The sequence below is a fragment of the Palaemon carinicauda genome, chromosome 41, assembly GCF_036898095.1.
Source record: "Palaemon carinicauda isolate YSFRI2023 chromosome 41, ASM3689809v2, whole genome shotgun sequence".
In the NCBI taxonomy this organism is placed as follows: domain Eukaryota; kingdom Metazoa; phylum Arthropoda; class Malacostraca; order Decapoda; family Palaemonidae; genus Palaemon; species Palaemon carinicauda.
The window spans coordinates 14,504,982-14,520,271 of NC_090765.1; the positions used below are offsets into that span (position 1 = coordinate 14,504,982).

Consider the following 15,290-nt stretch of genomic DNA (forward strand, 5'->3'; position numbering starts at 1 on the left):
AAAAGAATCATAGTTCATCCTACATAAGGGACATTGTATTGCATCTGTACTTTACCCACCAATGAATTTCTGTAGAATTCACTGTTTGTTGATGTTAATGTTGTTAGTGGCTAAAATTAACAGTGAACATATGAAGGGGAGGCTTGTGGTGATACTGGAGCCGGGTCATCAATGCGTTCTTCCATGTCTTTTTCCCATTCTATTGGCAATTCAACCAGTTTCATTATGCTTACTCCTCTCTTTCATACATAATAATAATAATGATAATAATAATAATAATAATAATAATTATTAATATTATTATTATTAATAATAGTATTATTAATCATCAGTCTCTAGGGCAATACCACTGTCCCTTGCCTCTACCATTCATGAGCGGCCTTTAAAACCTCTAAGTACTACTTGTTATTTACGATGAACAATATTAAGAAGTGGAAAATAATGTTTTGTAACTATTATTATGTCTATTTATTTAATTATCTTTCGTAGTTTGTGATAAATTCATTCATATACGAGCCAATATAATTTTATATGTACCACAAACAGCAATATCAAATTTTTTGTGTACATGTATGTTTATGGGTGTGTGTGTGTATGTGCGTGCACGCGATAGAACGCAAATTATATAAAGAATTGTATGTTGCATACCAACCGTGAGAAACTAAAATTTTAGATTTTATTATTATTATTATTATTATTATTATTATTACTAGCCAAGCTACAACCCTGGCTGGAAAATTAGTATGCTATAAGCCCAAGGGCTCCCAACAGGGAAAATAGCCCAATGAGAAAAGGAAACAAGGAAATAAATAAAACTAGATTAAATGACCAATCAAAATGACCATTCAAAGAACAGTAGCAACATTGAAATACAACTTCCATATAAGGAAAAAAAAAAGAAGAAGAAGAAGAAGAAGAAGAAGAAGAAGAAGAAGAAGAAGAAGAAGAAGAAGAAGAAGAGTGTGCCCTCAAGCAAGAGAACTGTCACATGACTCTTTGGTTAGAAAATTTCAGATATTTGCATTTTTAGGGTTTATGGCAATACAAGATACTTTTTCGTTTTGAAGATTGAACGCATTGCATGATGAATTTCGAAGATGAATTTCAATGAAGATGTGATTGTCTGTTTCCTCAAATGATCTTGATGAATAAGGTTATAACATGCAAAGGGATCCTGAATTTTTTTTTTCCATACTGTAGTTGTTATTACTATTATTTCACAAGCTTAAACCTTGATTAGAGTATCAAAATGCTACAAGCCCATTGACCCCAAAAGAGATAGCAGCCTAATGTGGAAAAGAAATTTAGTAGTAGATAAAATATTAATAACTAGGAAAATTTAAGATAATTTTTTTCTGCCTAGACCAAGAATGTTTGTTCATTTCTCCACTTTGTTTTACCTTCGAGGATTAAAACTGGTAGGCGAGAAGGACGAGGATTAAAACTGGTAGGCGAGAATGATCACGAATGGGAGGTAAATCAGTTGTTGTTTGCGGATGATACTGTACTGGTAGCAGACACAGAAGAGAAGCTTGACCGACTAGTGACAGAATTTGGAAGGGTGTGTGAGAGAAGGAAGTTGAGAGTTAATGTGGGTAAGAGTAAGGTTATGAGATGTACGAGAAGGGAAGGTGGTGCAAGGTTGAATGTCATGTTGAATGGAGAGTTACTTGAGGAGGTGGATCAGTTTAAGTACTTGGGGTCTGTTGTTGCAGCAAATGGTGGAGTGGAAGCAGATGTACGTCAGAGAGTGAATGAAGGTTGCAAAGTGTTGGGGGCAGTTAAGGGAGTAGTAAAAAATAGAGGGTTGGGCATGAATGTAAAGAGAGTTCTATATGAGAAAGTGATTGTACCAACTGTGATGTATGGATCGGAGTTGTGGGGAATGAAAGTGATGGAGAGACAGAAATTGAATGTGTTTGAGATGAAGTGTCAAAGGAGTATGGCTGGTGTATCTCGAGTAGATAGGGTTAGGAACGAAGTGGTGAGGGTGAGAACGGGTGTAAGAAATGAGTTAGCGGCTAGAGTGGATATGAATATGTTGAGGTGGTTTGGCCATGTTGAGAGAATGGAAAATGGCTGTCTGCTAAAGAAGGTGATGAATGCAAGAGTTGATGGGAGAAGTACAAGAGGAAGGCCAAGGTTTGGGTGGATGGATGGTGTGAAGAAAGCTCTGGGTGATAGGAGGATAGATGTGAGAGAGGCAAGAGAGCGTGCTAGAAATAGGAATGAATGGCGAGCGATTGTGACGCAGTTCCGGTAGGCCCTGCTGCTTCCTCCGGTGCCTTAGATGACCGCGGATGTAGCAGCAGTAAGGGACTCAGCAGTATGAAGCTTCATCTGTGGTGGAAATGTGGGAGGTTGGGCTGTGGCACCCTAGCAGTACCAGCTGAACTCGGCTGAGTCCCTGGTTAGGCTGGAGGAACGTAGAGAGTAGAGGTCTCCTTTTTTGTTTCGTTTCTTGTTGATGTCGCCTACCCCCCAAAATTGGGGGAAGTGCCTTTGGTATATGTATGTATGTATGTTTTACCTTCTTAGAGTTCAGTGGTTCCTTTGTCTGTCAGTTACTCTACCTTTGTAGATGAAAGCTTTTTAATATCATATTTGTTAACTTCTAATTCCTAGGGTTTTGCATAGGTAGTAGGTTGGCCAAGGCACCAGCCGCCCGTTGAAAATACTACCGCCAGAGAGTTATGGGGTCCTTTGACTGGCCAGACAGTACTATGTTGGATCCTTCTCTTTGGTTACGGTCCTTTCTCTTTGCCTACACATACGCCGAATAGTCTGGCCTATTCTTAACAGATTCTCCTCTGTCCTCACACACCTGACAACACTGAGGTTACTAAACAATTCTTCTTCGCTCAAGGGGTTAACTACTGCACTGTATTTGTTCTGTGGCTACTTTCCTCTTAGTAAGGGTAGAAGAGACTCTTTAGCTATGGTAAGCAGCTCTTCTAGGAGAAGGACACTCCAAAATCAAACCATTGTTCTCTAGTCTTGGGTAGTGCCATAGCCTCTGTACCATGGTCTTCCACTGTCTTGGGTTAGAGTTCTCTTGCTTGAGGGTACAATCAGGCACACTATTCTATTTAATTTCTCTTCCTCTTGTTTTGTTAAAGTTTTCATAGTTTATATAGGAAATATTTATTTTAATGTTACTCTTCTTAAAATATTTTATTTTTCCTTCTTTCCTTTCCTTACTGGGCTATTTTCCCTGTTGGGGCCCCTGGGCTTATAGCATTTTGCTTTTCCAGCTAGGGTTGTAGCTTAGCAAATAATAATAATAATAATAATAATAGTATTAGTATCCTATCTTATTTTTTAAGTGCATAATCTTTCTTGAAGCCATTTACGTTTATTCATGTTTAACTTTGGAATATTTCTTCATATTACATTCATACATTTGTTTATTTTATGCCAGGGTCAGCATTTGTTTTTGATTTTAGATAGCAGGTGTATTTTCCTATTTATTCCTATGAATTAGTCATTTAAATTAGGTGTCGGCTGAGAAAGATATTATATTGTTTACTGGGAAAGGTCTACTAAATCTTGGAGGCAGTAGATGCCTACAGCCCTGAAAATAAACATAATGCAATTACTACATTAAACACAGAAAAAATATACAAACCACTATTTAGTTAGGATGAATGCAATCGAATTGATAAAGGGAACAGTACACTAAATATTGAAATAATGGGAAATACTTGGAGAGCAGCAACTTGAAACATATACAGGTGAGTCATTCAAAAAATGACAAAGTGGACGGATATTGGGCATTCACAGAGTTTATTTCCTTTCGTTCAACTTGTAGTGGTTATTTTCCTTTCCTTCAACTTACTGTTGTTAGGGAGTCATTTTACTAAAGTGCTACAGTTTTGTAATGAATGAATAATTTGTGTACAGTAGATAAGAATTTAAATTTTTCCATTATAGGTCGATTAGACCATTTACTCTAGTTCTAAATTTATATACTGTACTACAATTTTTTTATACAATTACTTGTCTTTGACAATATTTTACTATTGAAGTTATATTTTTGTATCATTACAGCAAGTTTTGGCTGGTTTAAGTGGTGAGATTTATCAGAAGTTGGACACCTTCAGACGAAACATAGTGAAGCGTTATACTAGAGCTTCATCGACTTCTGGGACAAGCGGAGTGCGGAAAGATGATAGCGAATCCGGCATCGATGCATTTATGCCATTAGATCGTGCAAATGCCCTTTCTGTAGCTCATGGCCTTATTAAGTTATTGATGAACTCCAGTTCACCGTGTTGTGTAGACTCCTTCCTCCTCACATGCAAGGTGAATATATAACAACATCCCACTTGTTTCCTCGTAACAGTAAAAATTAGTTGAAAGTTTTTCTAAGAATCACAGTGATAATTTTCACTTAAACTTTCTATTTCATATTTCAGCATATATTTGTTACAGTTGTAGAGTGATTGCAATTGGCAATGTCTGTGATTACCTCAACCACATATTCAAAATCTTATTTATAAATTTCTTAGTGTAGTATACTACTGTATTTTATAATACTGTTATACCTCTTTAAGCTGATGTTTGGTAGTACAGAGAGTACTGTATTGGAATCTGTTAAGTTGGTATGAAGTTTTATGATTTTGATTTTGAAAGTTGATGAATATCTTTTTTTTATTAGTTATCAAGAATGCAAGTACTGTACAAAGTAAACAATTGCTGTTCATTTTATTGATTAGATTATTGTGCTTTTGTAATAAATTTAATTCCTAACTGCAGGTTATTGGTGGTTTAGTGAGTGTGACCAGACCCAGTCCTGCCCTTACTGAAATCGTAACTCCAGTTCAATTGGGAGCACTTTTACGTCATGCCCTTACCTTGGATTCTACCTGGGGAGCCCCATGGGCTTTGCATGCCCTAACTTGTTTGTTGCAAGACATACTTGAAGGTAAGTTGTTTGGTAGAATGAGTTTAATAAGAATTTTAAAAAAGCACTCTGAAGGTGGATTTTAAATTAGTCTACCTCATAATGTTTTCAACTCATACACCAGGTAGTCAGGAAAATAATGTTAGATAACTCTGTGGCCACACTTATTGTAAAGGTTAAGGTGTCTGGTTTCAATTCTAGTATCACCCAAAGAGGTGTGCACCAGAACATTAGCTGGGAAAGTCCATCCCTCCCCCACTGTGGTGCCCAACCACAGCAGTATCCGCCCCTGTAAAAAGCTTGAATTCGTGGTTCCAGGCTGGGATTGATCTGCTGCTTGGCAAATGCTAGTCAAGAACGCTTGTAGTTTTTTTTATTTGATGTAATTTATAGCTATCATATTCACCAAATACAATATCATTGATATGTGAATGCATTGTTTGTATGCATAATTTAGTCCTTTGTTATATTCAGATTAACTTTAACTGTCAAAAACTCTTGATCATTTTAAGGAATATGACTAGGCACCATTAAAACAATGCTGTTTTGAGGTTACTTCAAACTACTAATATTTTTTTCTCAACCAATTTTTCATTCAAAAACCTTTTTAAGGAGAATATTTTACACTGGAAATTCTTTTAGTGTTTTTATTTTCTTACACGTATTTAAAATTATCATGTAAAGCTTAGAAATAAATTAGAATCCTGCTTGAGGATACCAGTGTAATTATGTTGAATAAGACAGATTATCATATTATGCAAAGGGAATAAAATGCTAAAACATTCATATAGTGCCTACGCAGAGTTGAGTCCATTTCAAATTGTGATATGTATTGAGAACAGATTGTAAAAGCATCAGATTTTGTTAGTTGCAGAGGATGAAAATGTAATAATTTCTTGCCCCATTTTAGGTGAACGGCTTTACGGCAGTGTTGTGACTAACACAGACCAACAAAGAGAAGAAGCAGAAAATTTGGAAATGCCAACAACAAGTGGACTTTCATGTAATGCAACTGCCACAACTTCATCAAATGGCTCATTGGTATCCGCCGGATGTTCAGGGATTGCTAGACAAACTGGAATTACCATATCATCATCATCGTCGTCATCTACTGGGACCACTGTCATTTCATCAGTTACAGGGCCAGTGCCTATGAGCTCCTCAGGGTCTCAAAACGGATTGATCCCTGAAACTACTGGGCCTGCCAGTTCAAGTGTTCCCTTATGTATCAATGGAACAACTGAGATATTTGGGTCTGGAACAGCTCCAATAGCAAGTGGTTCGGCGAGTGAGGCAGAAAGTGGTGAGGGAGAAGGGACAACTCCATCTTTAGGGGCGTGCGTCATAACTCAGAACTGTCCTGTCGATCAGTCAGCAACCCCTTTGAGTCCACCTGTTGTCAGCATGGCTACGCCTCATTACACTACCCTGGAGGAGGAAGATCTTCCAGGTAATTCACATAATCACGTTCCAGGTAACGTATTTGCTGTTTGTTTCCTACTTCTGCACTTCTTGTTTATTTATCAATTTTACTTTAGTTTGGCATTTGGAATGTACAGTAGTATTTTGTCATTGAAATTTTTTTTTTTTTTTTAGTTTGAATTTCAAAACAAGCCTTAGTTTTCATGCTCAGTTTTTCAACTTTTTTTTTTCCCCTCTTTATGATGCTTCACTTGTTATATCTTCAGATGTTTTTAGTAGTGTAATGCTTCACTTAAGGTATTTTCGTAAAGATGTGTATATAAAGAGACCAAGAATTTACATTTAATGGTGTTAGCCTAGCGCAAACCTTATCGTTTATAACGTAGCAATGATAATGTGGAGTTCTCAGAGTTAAGTTCACATACTTTATGGGCAATGCCTTCTGTGTTTTCTTCACCTTTACTTGACCACATTTGTGTCCTTTTAAAATTTCAACCTATGGGCATTTAAAGGAGAAGGGATGCTTATTACTATAGCAATAATTTGATAATGTTTGATTTGCTGTATTAAGGCAGGTGAAATACATAGATGCAGTTATTATTCGTGTGGTACCTTTGCAACATTCATTGATATCCAGTTGTATCTCTAAATAAAGGTTTTTTCTAGCACCCAATACAAACCTTTTAGTTCTTTGCTAGGGTGATATATTTCGGCAACAGACGAAACTAGCCGTAACATTTTTTCTGATGTGCTACTACCCTCCGCTAGTTAGACGGGGGTTGGCAGGAGGGGATAGAACAATCCCACTCACACATGCAATAGCCAATGCAATGCACTTTTTATTTCGGCTTGGAGGAGAGCGGTTGTTGTCATTTATGCCCCGCTTTATTCAGTTTAACAACTGTAATAAAGAATCAACTAGTCTAAAATTTTTAATTTTCCCTTTACGTCATACTGTAAGTGTTACAGGTTACTGTAACACTCTTTACTTCTAATCGCGTTCTTCCTATAGCTTCGCCGTAGGAATGAGAGCAGAGGCAGATTGAGTCCCTTCGGGGCTTCCAGTCTGGGAAAAATTCCTTCGGCAGGAACCCAGAAACTAGCTTTAGCAACGTTTCACAGGCACCACTTGATGCTGACATTCAACTTTAGCTCTGCTCGTTGACAGGAAGCATAGAGCACTTGTGCGCTGCATGGAGGTCCGCCTCCGTTTGTTGGACCACTTTCCCTTCCGAGGGAGAGTTAACCTCCACTAGCCACTGTCCAACAATCATCCAAGTTGCGAGAAGAATTGCCAATGGCAGCAACAGGAGTTGGCCGCCTTTCCCGCCCGCGCGCCCGCGGGAGAGACTCCCTTTGCCTGAGTGGTTTCCCCCCCGGGAGATTCCACCGGCAGGAATTGGATTTAAGTGACTGATTGCAGTTCCCTGCTTATCCCCGATGTACCCTCAGGGTACAAAACGAGTCGCGAGCAATTTCCCTTGAGGTCTTTACCTCGGATAGTAATGCCTGTGGGCCGTTTGCGGTCGCCGCCTCTTCCATCGATAAGTCTTGTAGGCTTTTAACTCTTTATTATTATTATTATTATTTGTATTATTATTATCATTATTATTATTATTATTATTATTATTATTATTATTATTATTAGTAATATAATTATTATTATTATTACTTGTTAAGCCACAACCCTAGTTAGAAAAGCAAGATGTTATAAACAGAAGGGCTCCAACAGGGAAAAATAGCCCAGTGAGGAAAGGAAATATATTATATGAGAAGTAAATTGTTTTAAGAACAATAACAACATTAAAACAGATACAGTAATTCATGTTTAATATATAAAGAGAGACTTTTGTCTGTCAGTTCAACATAAAAATATTTGCTGCAAGTTTAAATTTTTGAAGTCATACCGATTCAACTACCCAATTAGGAAGATCATTTCACAACTTGGTCACAGCTGTAATAAAACTTCTAGAATACTGTGTGGTATTGACCCTCATGATGAGGGCATGAATATCAGAATTAACTGTATACCTAATGTTACGAATAGGGTGGCACTGTCCGGGTAGATCTGAATGTAAAGGATGGTCAGAATCATGAAAAATGTTATGCAACATGTATAAAGAACTAATTGAATGGTGGTGCCAAAGATGCCAGAGAATAATATATAGATCAGGATTAAGAAATTTTATAGACTGAAAGTTCCTGTCCAACAAATTGAAATGATAATCAGCCTGCTAACTAGCAGTCGGTAGTAGCACCTTACTAATAATTTATGGTTAGTGTATCCATAGTAAAGAGCTTTAGGTTTGTATGGTTAGGAAAAATACAAATTCTTTCCAAATTTGTGATTTCTTTTATGGTCATCCCAAGATTCCTATGCGAGTAATTCTCATTGAAATGTTTATAACTCTTAATGTATGCATTACATTCTCATTTATAAATATTTTGTGACATAAGTGGTTTTTGTATAAATGTTGTGCTTCCTCACAAGACTATTTCTTAAAAATATCATATATGTACGTTATGTCAATATGAATCCTGAACTCATTACATTTGGTAGAGAAGAAAATGTAACTACCCACTCCTTTGTAGATTGGAAGAGTTAACGTTTTAATTCCATACAATACACACATAGTGTGTTATGGGGCCCTTTGATTGGCCAGACAGTACTTAATTGGATCCTTCTCTCTGGTTACGGTTCACTTTCCCTTTGCCTACACATACACCGATTAGTCTGGCTTATTCTTTACAGAATCTCCTCTGTCCTCATACACCTGATAATACTGAGATTATCAAACAATTCTTCTTCACCCAAGGGGTTAGCTAATGCATTGTAATTGTTCAGTAGCTACTTCCTTCTTGGTAGGGGTAGAAGAGACCATTGTTCTCTATTCTTGGGTAGCGCTATAGCCTCTGTACCATGGTCTTCCACTGTCTTGTGTTAGAGTTCTCTTGCTTGAGGGTACACTCGGGCACACTATTCGATCTAATTTCTCTTCTTATCTTGTAAAAGTTTTAATAGTTTATATAGGAAATATTTATTTTAATGTTGTTACTGTTTTTAAAATATTTTACTTTTCCTTTTTTCGTTTCCTCACTGAGCCATTTTCCCTGTTGGGGCCCCTGGGCTTGTAGCATCCTGCTTTTCCAACTAGGGTTGTAGCTTTACAAATAATAATGATAATAATAATAATAATAATAATAATAATAATAATAATAATAATATAGCAGAAGAAACAAAAATTTTTTCTTTAAAAAGTGTTATTGAATACTCCACAATATAAATTTATAATTTTCTTAATTACCCTTTTAATAATAGACTAAGCTTAAAACACAACATTCAATTTCTAAAGCTGATGTCTATTTGTTCTTTATAGATTTTCTTACCTTACGTAAGATAAAGGCTCTTGCTTTGGCAGCCTGTAGCTGATCTTTAGTTTTAGCAGGCAACAAAAAGTATATGTACAGAAAGAATGCTAAGAAAATCCTCATTGTTTATGATAGGCTTCATTGAAACCTTTTTGGACTTACCGGCTATCAATTTCAAGTGAATTTTAACAATAATTATTGTCTTATTTTATTTTGGTCTGTTGTCATTTGATCTCACTATCTCACTCTGCCACTACTGAGAATATGCTCATATATAATTAACAGAGTATTATTGATGTAATTTCCTAACGTTCAATCTTCTGGTAAGAAACACTTGAGTAGGTACATATGGATTAAAGCATACAGTCATGTGTTTTTAATACAAATACTTTCAAACTTAACTGGTTAAGGTACACTTGTGTTTATTTTGATTATGTTAATTTATGTACAAAACTGTAAGATGACATACACACCATAGAAAATACTTTAAGCAAAACAAGATGTCTGAGTTTTCCTCTCCATTTCATAGAGGCCGTCATAACTTTAAATTGTCGATGACCAAGTAGTTTGTTATTTTATGAGTACCAGTATAATATTTGTTTCCAAATTTGTCTCTACTTTTATCCGCAAGTTTTTTTTTTTCATTTGCAAAGGAGAGTTGGTTGCATTTATGAGCAGAAACTTGATTGGCCTCTTATATGGTCCTTACATTATACAGTAGTTGCAATTCAATCTTTAGAGACCATAATAAAGTTTCTACTACCGTTTAACTTTTCTCTGTTTGACCAGAACTGTTTATATGACAGAACAATAACATGGGGTTTTTTTATGAGCTAGATTTTAAATCTCATTATTTAGAATTTGTACTCATTTATAGAAGTGATCCTTATACTGTATATAGTCTGTGGGATGGCAATAGAAGGGGAGATAGCTTACGTTTTAGTTACACTTATTACTTCATTAGTTTTTGAAAGATATTCTAATATACTGTACGCTATAGTTTTATTTTTAATAATTGGCTGGGTGAAAGGCTAATCTGTTTTTACTAATTTTAGTCTCATAAGGTCCTAGTTTTATGTTATTTTGGTTTAGTAGTTATTTTATGTTATGATATACATGCAATTGTTATAACTATATTGTCATGTCCTTATGTCTATGGTGGAATTCCTCTGGGTGTAGAATTCCAAAGTTATTTTCTTCTCCCACTAGTGGGAGGGAGGATAAAACCATGTGCCTTGAGTTCAAGAACCATGCTTATTTCATAGTTTTTTTCTGACAGGGTCGTAATCCATCTCTAGACACCCTTTTTCACTTAGATAATCTCAGTTCTTGGTTTTCTCACTTCTAAGAGTGGGCTGTGTGTGAAAAGTACATCTTTACAGCATTGATCAGATATAAAGAGCCTAACAATTGTTATTGAAGCTACATTTCTTAACTTTCCATTAATAGTAACAGAAAAAAAAATATATAAAACCCGTAAAATAAATCTTTCTTCATGGTTTTGATACAATATTGGTATATAATGTGGAATTTATTTATTTGGCATTTGTCATCATGGGAAATGCTATCTTCTTTATCCATTGCTTTTTATAAGTTTTTGAATACTCGTTCACTCCCACTGCCTTTTGTGTTTGTCAACTAATAATTTTGTTTGTTGGTTTTACTCTTAATATCTCATTTGAAATTCTTGCGATAAAATATGTACTGTACTATAAATATTTTCATGTGTATTTTTGAGCCTTGTTATACGTTTGAGGGTGATTTTCAAAATAATTATTCACCTATGTCTTTGTGTTGAGAATTTGATCTAGTTTTAAATATTTGAAAATGGCAATTTTTTTCCCAATGTCACTTGAAGTTTCAAGCCTATGATTTACACTTAAGATGATGCTGGAGCTTCATTTCTATATGTGGTAATGTCATGCATTTTTGTTTTCACAGGTAAATACTCTTTCCTCGATTTAGAAGATAGTTCAGAGTCAGAAGATATGATTGGAGAATATTTAGCAGATATCCCTACTTCCTTTGGTGGACCTGCAAACAACAATCTTCCCACATATGTATTAGCTATGTCAAAGTAAGGACAATGAATCTCTGCGATAAATACATTTTTATTAATAGCTATAGATTTTGAAAATACTTTAAAAGAATCCATGATTCAATGGTACAGTATAATGGTATATAATTTAAATACCTAATGATATTAAGTAATTCTTATGTCACATTCATTGTTTTTCAGCTTGAATCCACCCTATCCACCACCGCCTCTGTTAGCACAGACTTCTAATCGTGTCGGCAAGGACTCTCGTATAGGGGACCTTGTAAATTCTCCTCTCACAGTTTCCCACCCTGGTATAGATCACTCTACGGCTGTTGATGCCAGACTAGAAGCTGGAGTGTCTCTTCTTTCAGAACTGAGATTACACATGATGGCTGCAGTACATACATCTAGATTAAGCTTGGCTATCACAGCTCCATTGAAGGTTTGTAATCTAGTTTTGTGCATGTGTGCATTGCCCTCTGAAGGATTGGTTTTCATCTTTATCTGTTGCTTCTGTGTACTAGATATAACTGAAGCAAGGGTAAAATACAAGATTCCCTGTACAAAGTTCACAATGTGCCAAATTTGATGATAAGGAATTTTAGCGCATACTTCTAAAGTTTTCATTGTAGTTTACATTAGCTAGGTATAAGTAAACATTTTATGCCTCACTGGATACTTTCTTTTTATTTATTATATGTATTTCAATATCTTAATGATTGCAGTACACAAGAATATAAAGAAATTATTTTATATTAATAACTTTTAGAATAGAAAATCTGTCGAGGAGGTACTAATTATTCCCTGACACTCGCAAGAGTTAAAGAAGTTTGAAAAGTTTGGTGGGATTTTGAATTAACAAAAAAGAATGTTAGTAAATCTATTGTAACGTTAGTAAATCTATTATAACTTATAACTATTTGTAACACAGTTTGTCTAACATGATATAACAAGGTTTTAAATATGGACAATACAAACTTCAAAAATATTTTTTTTTACATTGTATTTGAGGCAAATTTTATTCTCATCCTTTTTCTTTACAAGTATGTGTGTTCTTATTATTTTCTATTAATATTTATTCATATTTTCTATATCACCGTGCAATTTGATTTCCTTTAAATTATTTAGTTTTTAATTGTGCACAACCTATACGTAACTTATTTTCATTGATGTGTAAGTGCCATGGAGATGGTTGGGAAGGGTCAGTTCTCAATGATTGCATAATCAGGGTATATTTTTATCATTCATATTTTACTAAATAGCTTTAAAATGTAGTTTTTCATTAGAACATGATCTCACACAAACTTGAAATAATTTTTTAGTTGTAATATTTGAATAAAATTCTATTAAATTTTTTTCTGTTATAATTGCCATTTGAAGTTTTTAGGGAATATGTAAGCATGCTAATGTATACTGTATACGTACCTTTCAGGTAAGCAACAACATGTGGGGAGATAATGAAATATGTGGACCAGGAGACTTGACTGGAAGTATAGAACTACTTACAGATGTTTTCCAGAAAATACTTCTACATTTGTCCATGCAGGTTTGTTTTTTAATTTTTTTCTTGCATGATATTTTCACCAATTCGTGATTTATAAATGAATTTTAAACCTTTTATTCAGATGATGTAAATGAAAATAATAAATGTCAATATTTTTATTTTTTTTACATCTTATTAATTTCATTTTTTTTTAAATGTAAAGTGGCTGTTTGATATTAGTTAAAAGTTTACTTAAATTCTGTCTTAAAGGGTTATGTGAAAACTCCAAATTATCTTTAAATTTCAAGTTTTGATATGTAATAAGATTAATATTGATCAATATTTTATGCCTTTATTCCAGTTTGATGGAAGCCATTTGGAGTGTGTACTAGGACTATGGCTCGGCATCAACTTGGAGTTAGCAGGCGGCAAATATACCCCTTCTGTATCTCCAACCGTACCTCTTACTCCCAGAGCCATTGCTGCTCTTCTGGCAGCAGTTGTGAGGTATTGTCAAGAGCTTTTTATTCTGAAAGTTTTTGGAAATTGTAAGTTAGTATGCATGGAAATTCCTGTCCCATGTATCCTGTAATGTGTCCAGCTATATTTTTCATGTAACCATACTTGTTAAATGGAAATTAATTGAAATGTGAGGTTATTCAACTGTTGAGCTTAGCACCCCATTTGGAAATTCTATTTTCTTAACTCTTATTATACATATAAAAAATCTGAAGTTTTAACATTTTTATCTGGTAAATTGAGAATAAAAACCTGTTTGTTCTTAAACAAATACAAACCTGCTACCTGTGCTTCTTTTTACGAGAACAAGTAAGTGCATTGCTGGTAGGAATTAAGGGCTCTGTCCTCCTTTCATGTTCTCAGGAGGGAGAGGGAAGCTGTGCATGCCAAGAGTTGTTCCTTTGTTAACAGACATTGGTATGCACTATTTTTGCATCTGTTCGTTTGGTCTCTCACTAAATGCAGTGCCCTCGACTGATGGCTGCTACTTCACACGAAAAAGTCATCATCTTGGATGTCGACTCAACATAATTGTGTGTCTACGATGATCTCTCCTGTGATACGTGGGAGAAGCAACAGGTACCAAGATCACACCTAGCTGTGAACGGTATATGATACAGGTGTTCACAAGCCTGTTACCACCACTTAGTCTCATACAAGACCTAGCTCTCATATCCTCAATCATAATAGATGGTAGCTCTCCTCTTTCCCAGCTTTCTACCCACAGTTGCTGTGAGACAGCGACATCAACACCTCCCTAATTGCTGTAAAGATCAAGAAGACGCCACATTGTGTTCACACTATATTCGGCAAGACTCCTTATCACTAACAGGACTTCACACAAAGTGCCTGTTTCCCATTCAGTGCCACACTCTTACGTTTGCCCATCAGAAACTGTAGCATCTAGTACTTCTCCAGCTTCTGTATGTGAGATTAGGACACCTTGTTCTTGAGGAGTCAGTCCTTCAAGCTGTCATCCCTTCCTCTGTGTATTTTCGCCCCGATTCAGTTCTCAGTCCAGTGTGAGAATACCCCAGAAGGATTTTCCTGAGCTGTTGAGCATTCAGACATATTACCAACTTATCTGAAAAAAGAAGAAACCACTATTGTAGGCTATTCAAAGCCTTAGAAGGTGTTTTGGCACTAGATAAGAGCTCATGTTCCTGCTGCCAGTGCTAGGTCTCATGCAAGACCAAGTACAAGTACTTCTGGTCTGGAAGTTGGCAACTGCCCTTGTCGCTCTACTGCGCTGGGTCACTTTTATGACTCTTGACACTTCAAAGAATATTGAGAGAACCACCTGTTTGTAACAAGAGTATTTCCACCTGGTAAGAAAATACCGATACGTTCTCACTTAGTATGCAACACAAGGGGTTTTGTATCAGGAAAGTATTCTTCTCAGAGAAAACGTTTCAATATGCAGTGTAGAGCTTTGCACGTTTCCCAGCAATGTTCACTCGTGCCTAATCGAACATGCGCACCCCTGTGCATGATGATAGGACTGCCCTCCTTCCCTTCCCTCTTCAGAGTGCATGGTTAATGAGGAGTGC

At 35.7% G+C, this 15,290-nt stretch overlaps 1 protein-coding gene across 5 annotated transcripts in view; it reads left to right on the forward strand.

The window, feature by feature from the left end:
- Positions 1-15,290, forward strand: part of Bruce (BIR repeat containing ubiquitin-conjugating enzyme) — a 241,074-nt gene that overhangs the window by 136,113 nt on the left and 89,671 nt on the right. For 4 of the 5 annotated variants that reach the window (XM_068364131.1, XM_068364132.1, XM_068364135.1 and 1 more), the window contains 7 exons: positions 4,051-4,305; positions 4,759-4,927; positions 5,817-6,380; positions 11,639-11,774; positions 11,937-12,180; positions 13,171-13,284; positions 13,583-13,728. In XM_068364131.1, the coding sequence (XP_068220232.1) occupies positions 4,051-4,305; positions 4,759-4,927; positions 5,817-6,380; positions 11,639-11,774; positions 11,937-12,180; positions 13,171-13,284; positions 13,583-13,728 (1,628 nt within the window). The remainder of the gene's footprint in view (positions 1-4,050; positions 4,306-4,758; positions 4,928-5,816; positions 6,381-11,638; positions 11,775-11,936; positions 12,181-13,170; positions 13,285-13,582; positions 13,729-15,290) is intronic. The other variant, XM_068364133.1, reaches the window with a different exon arrangement.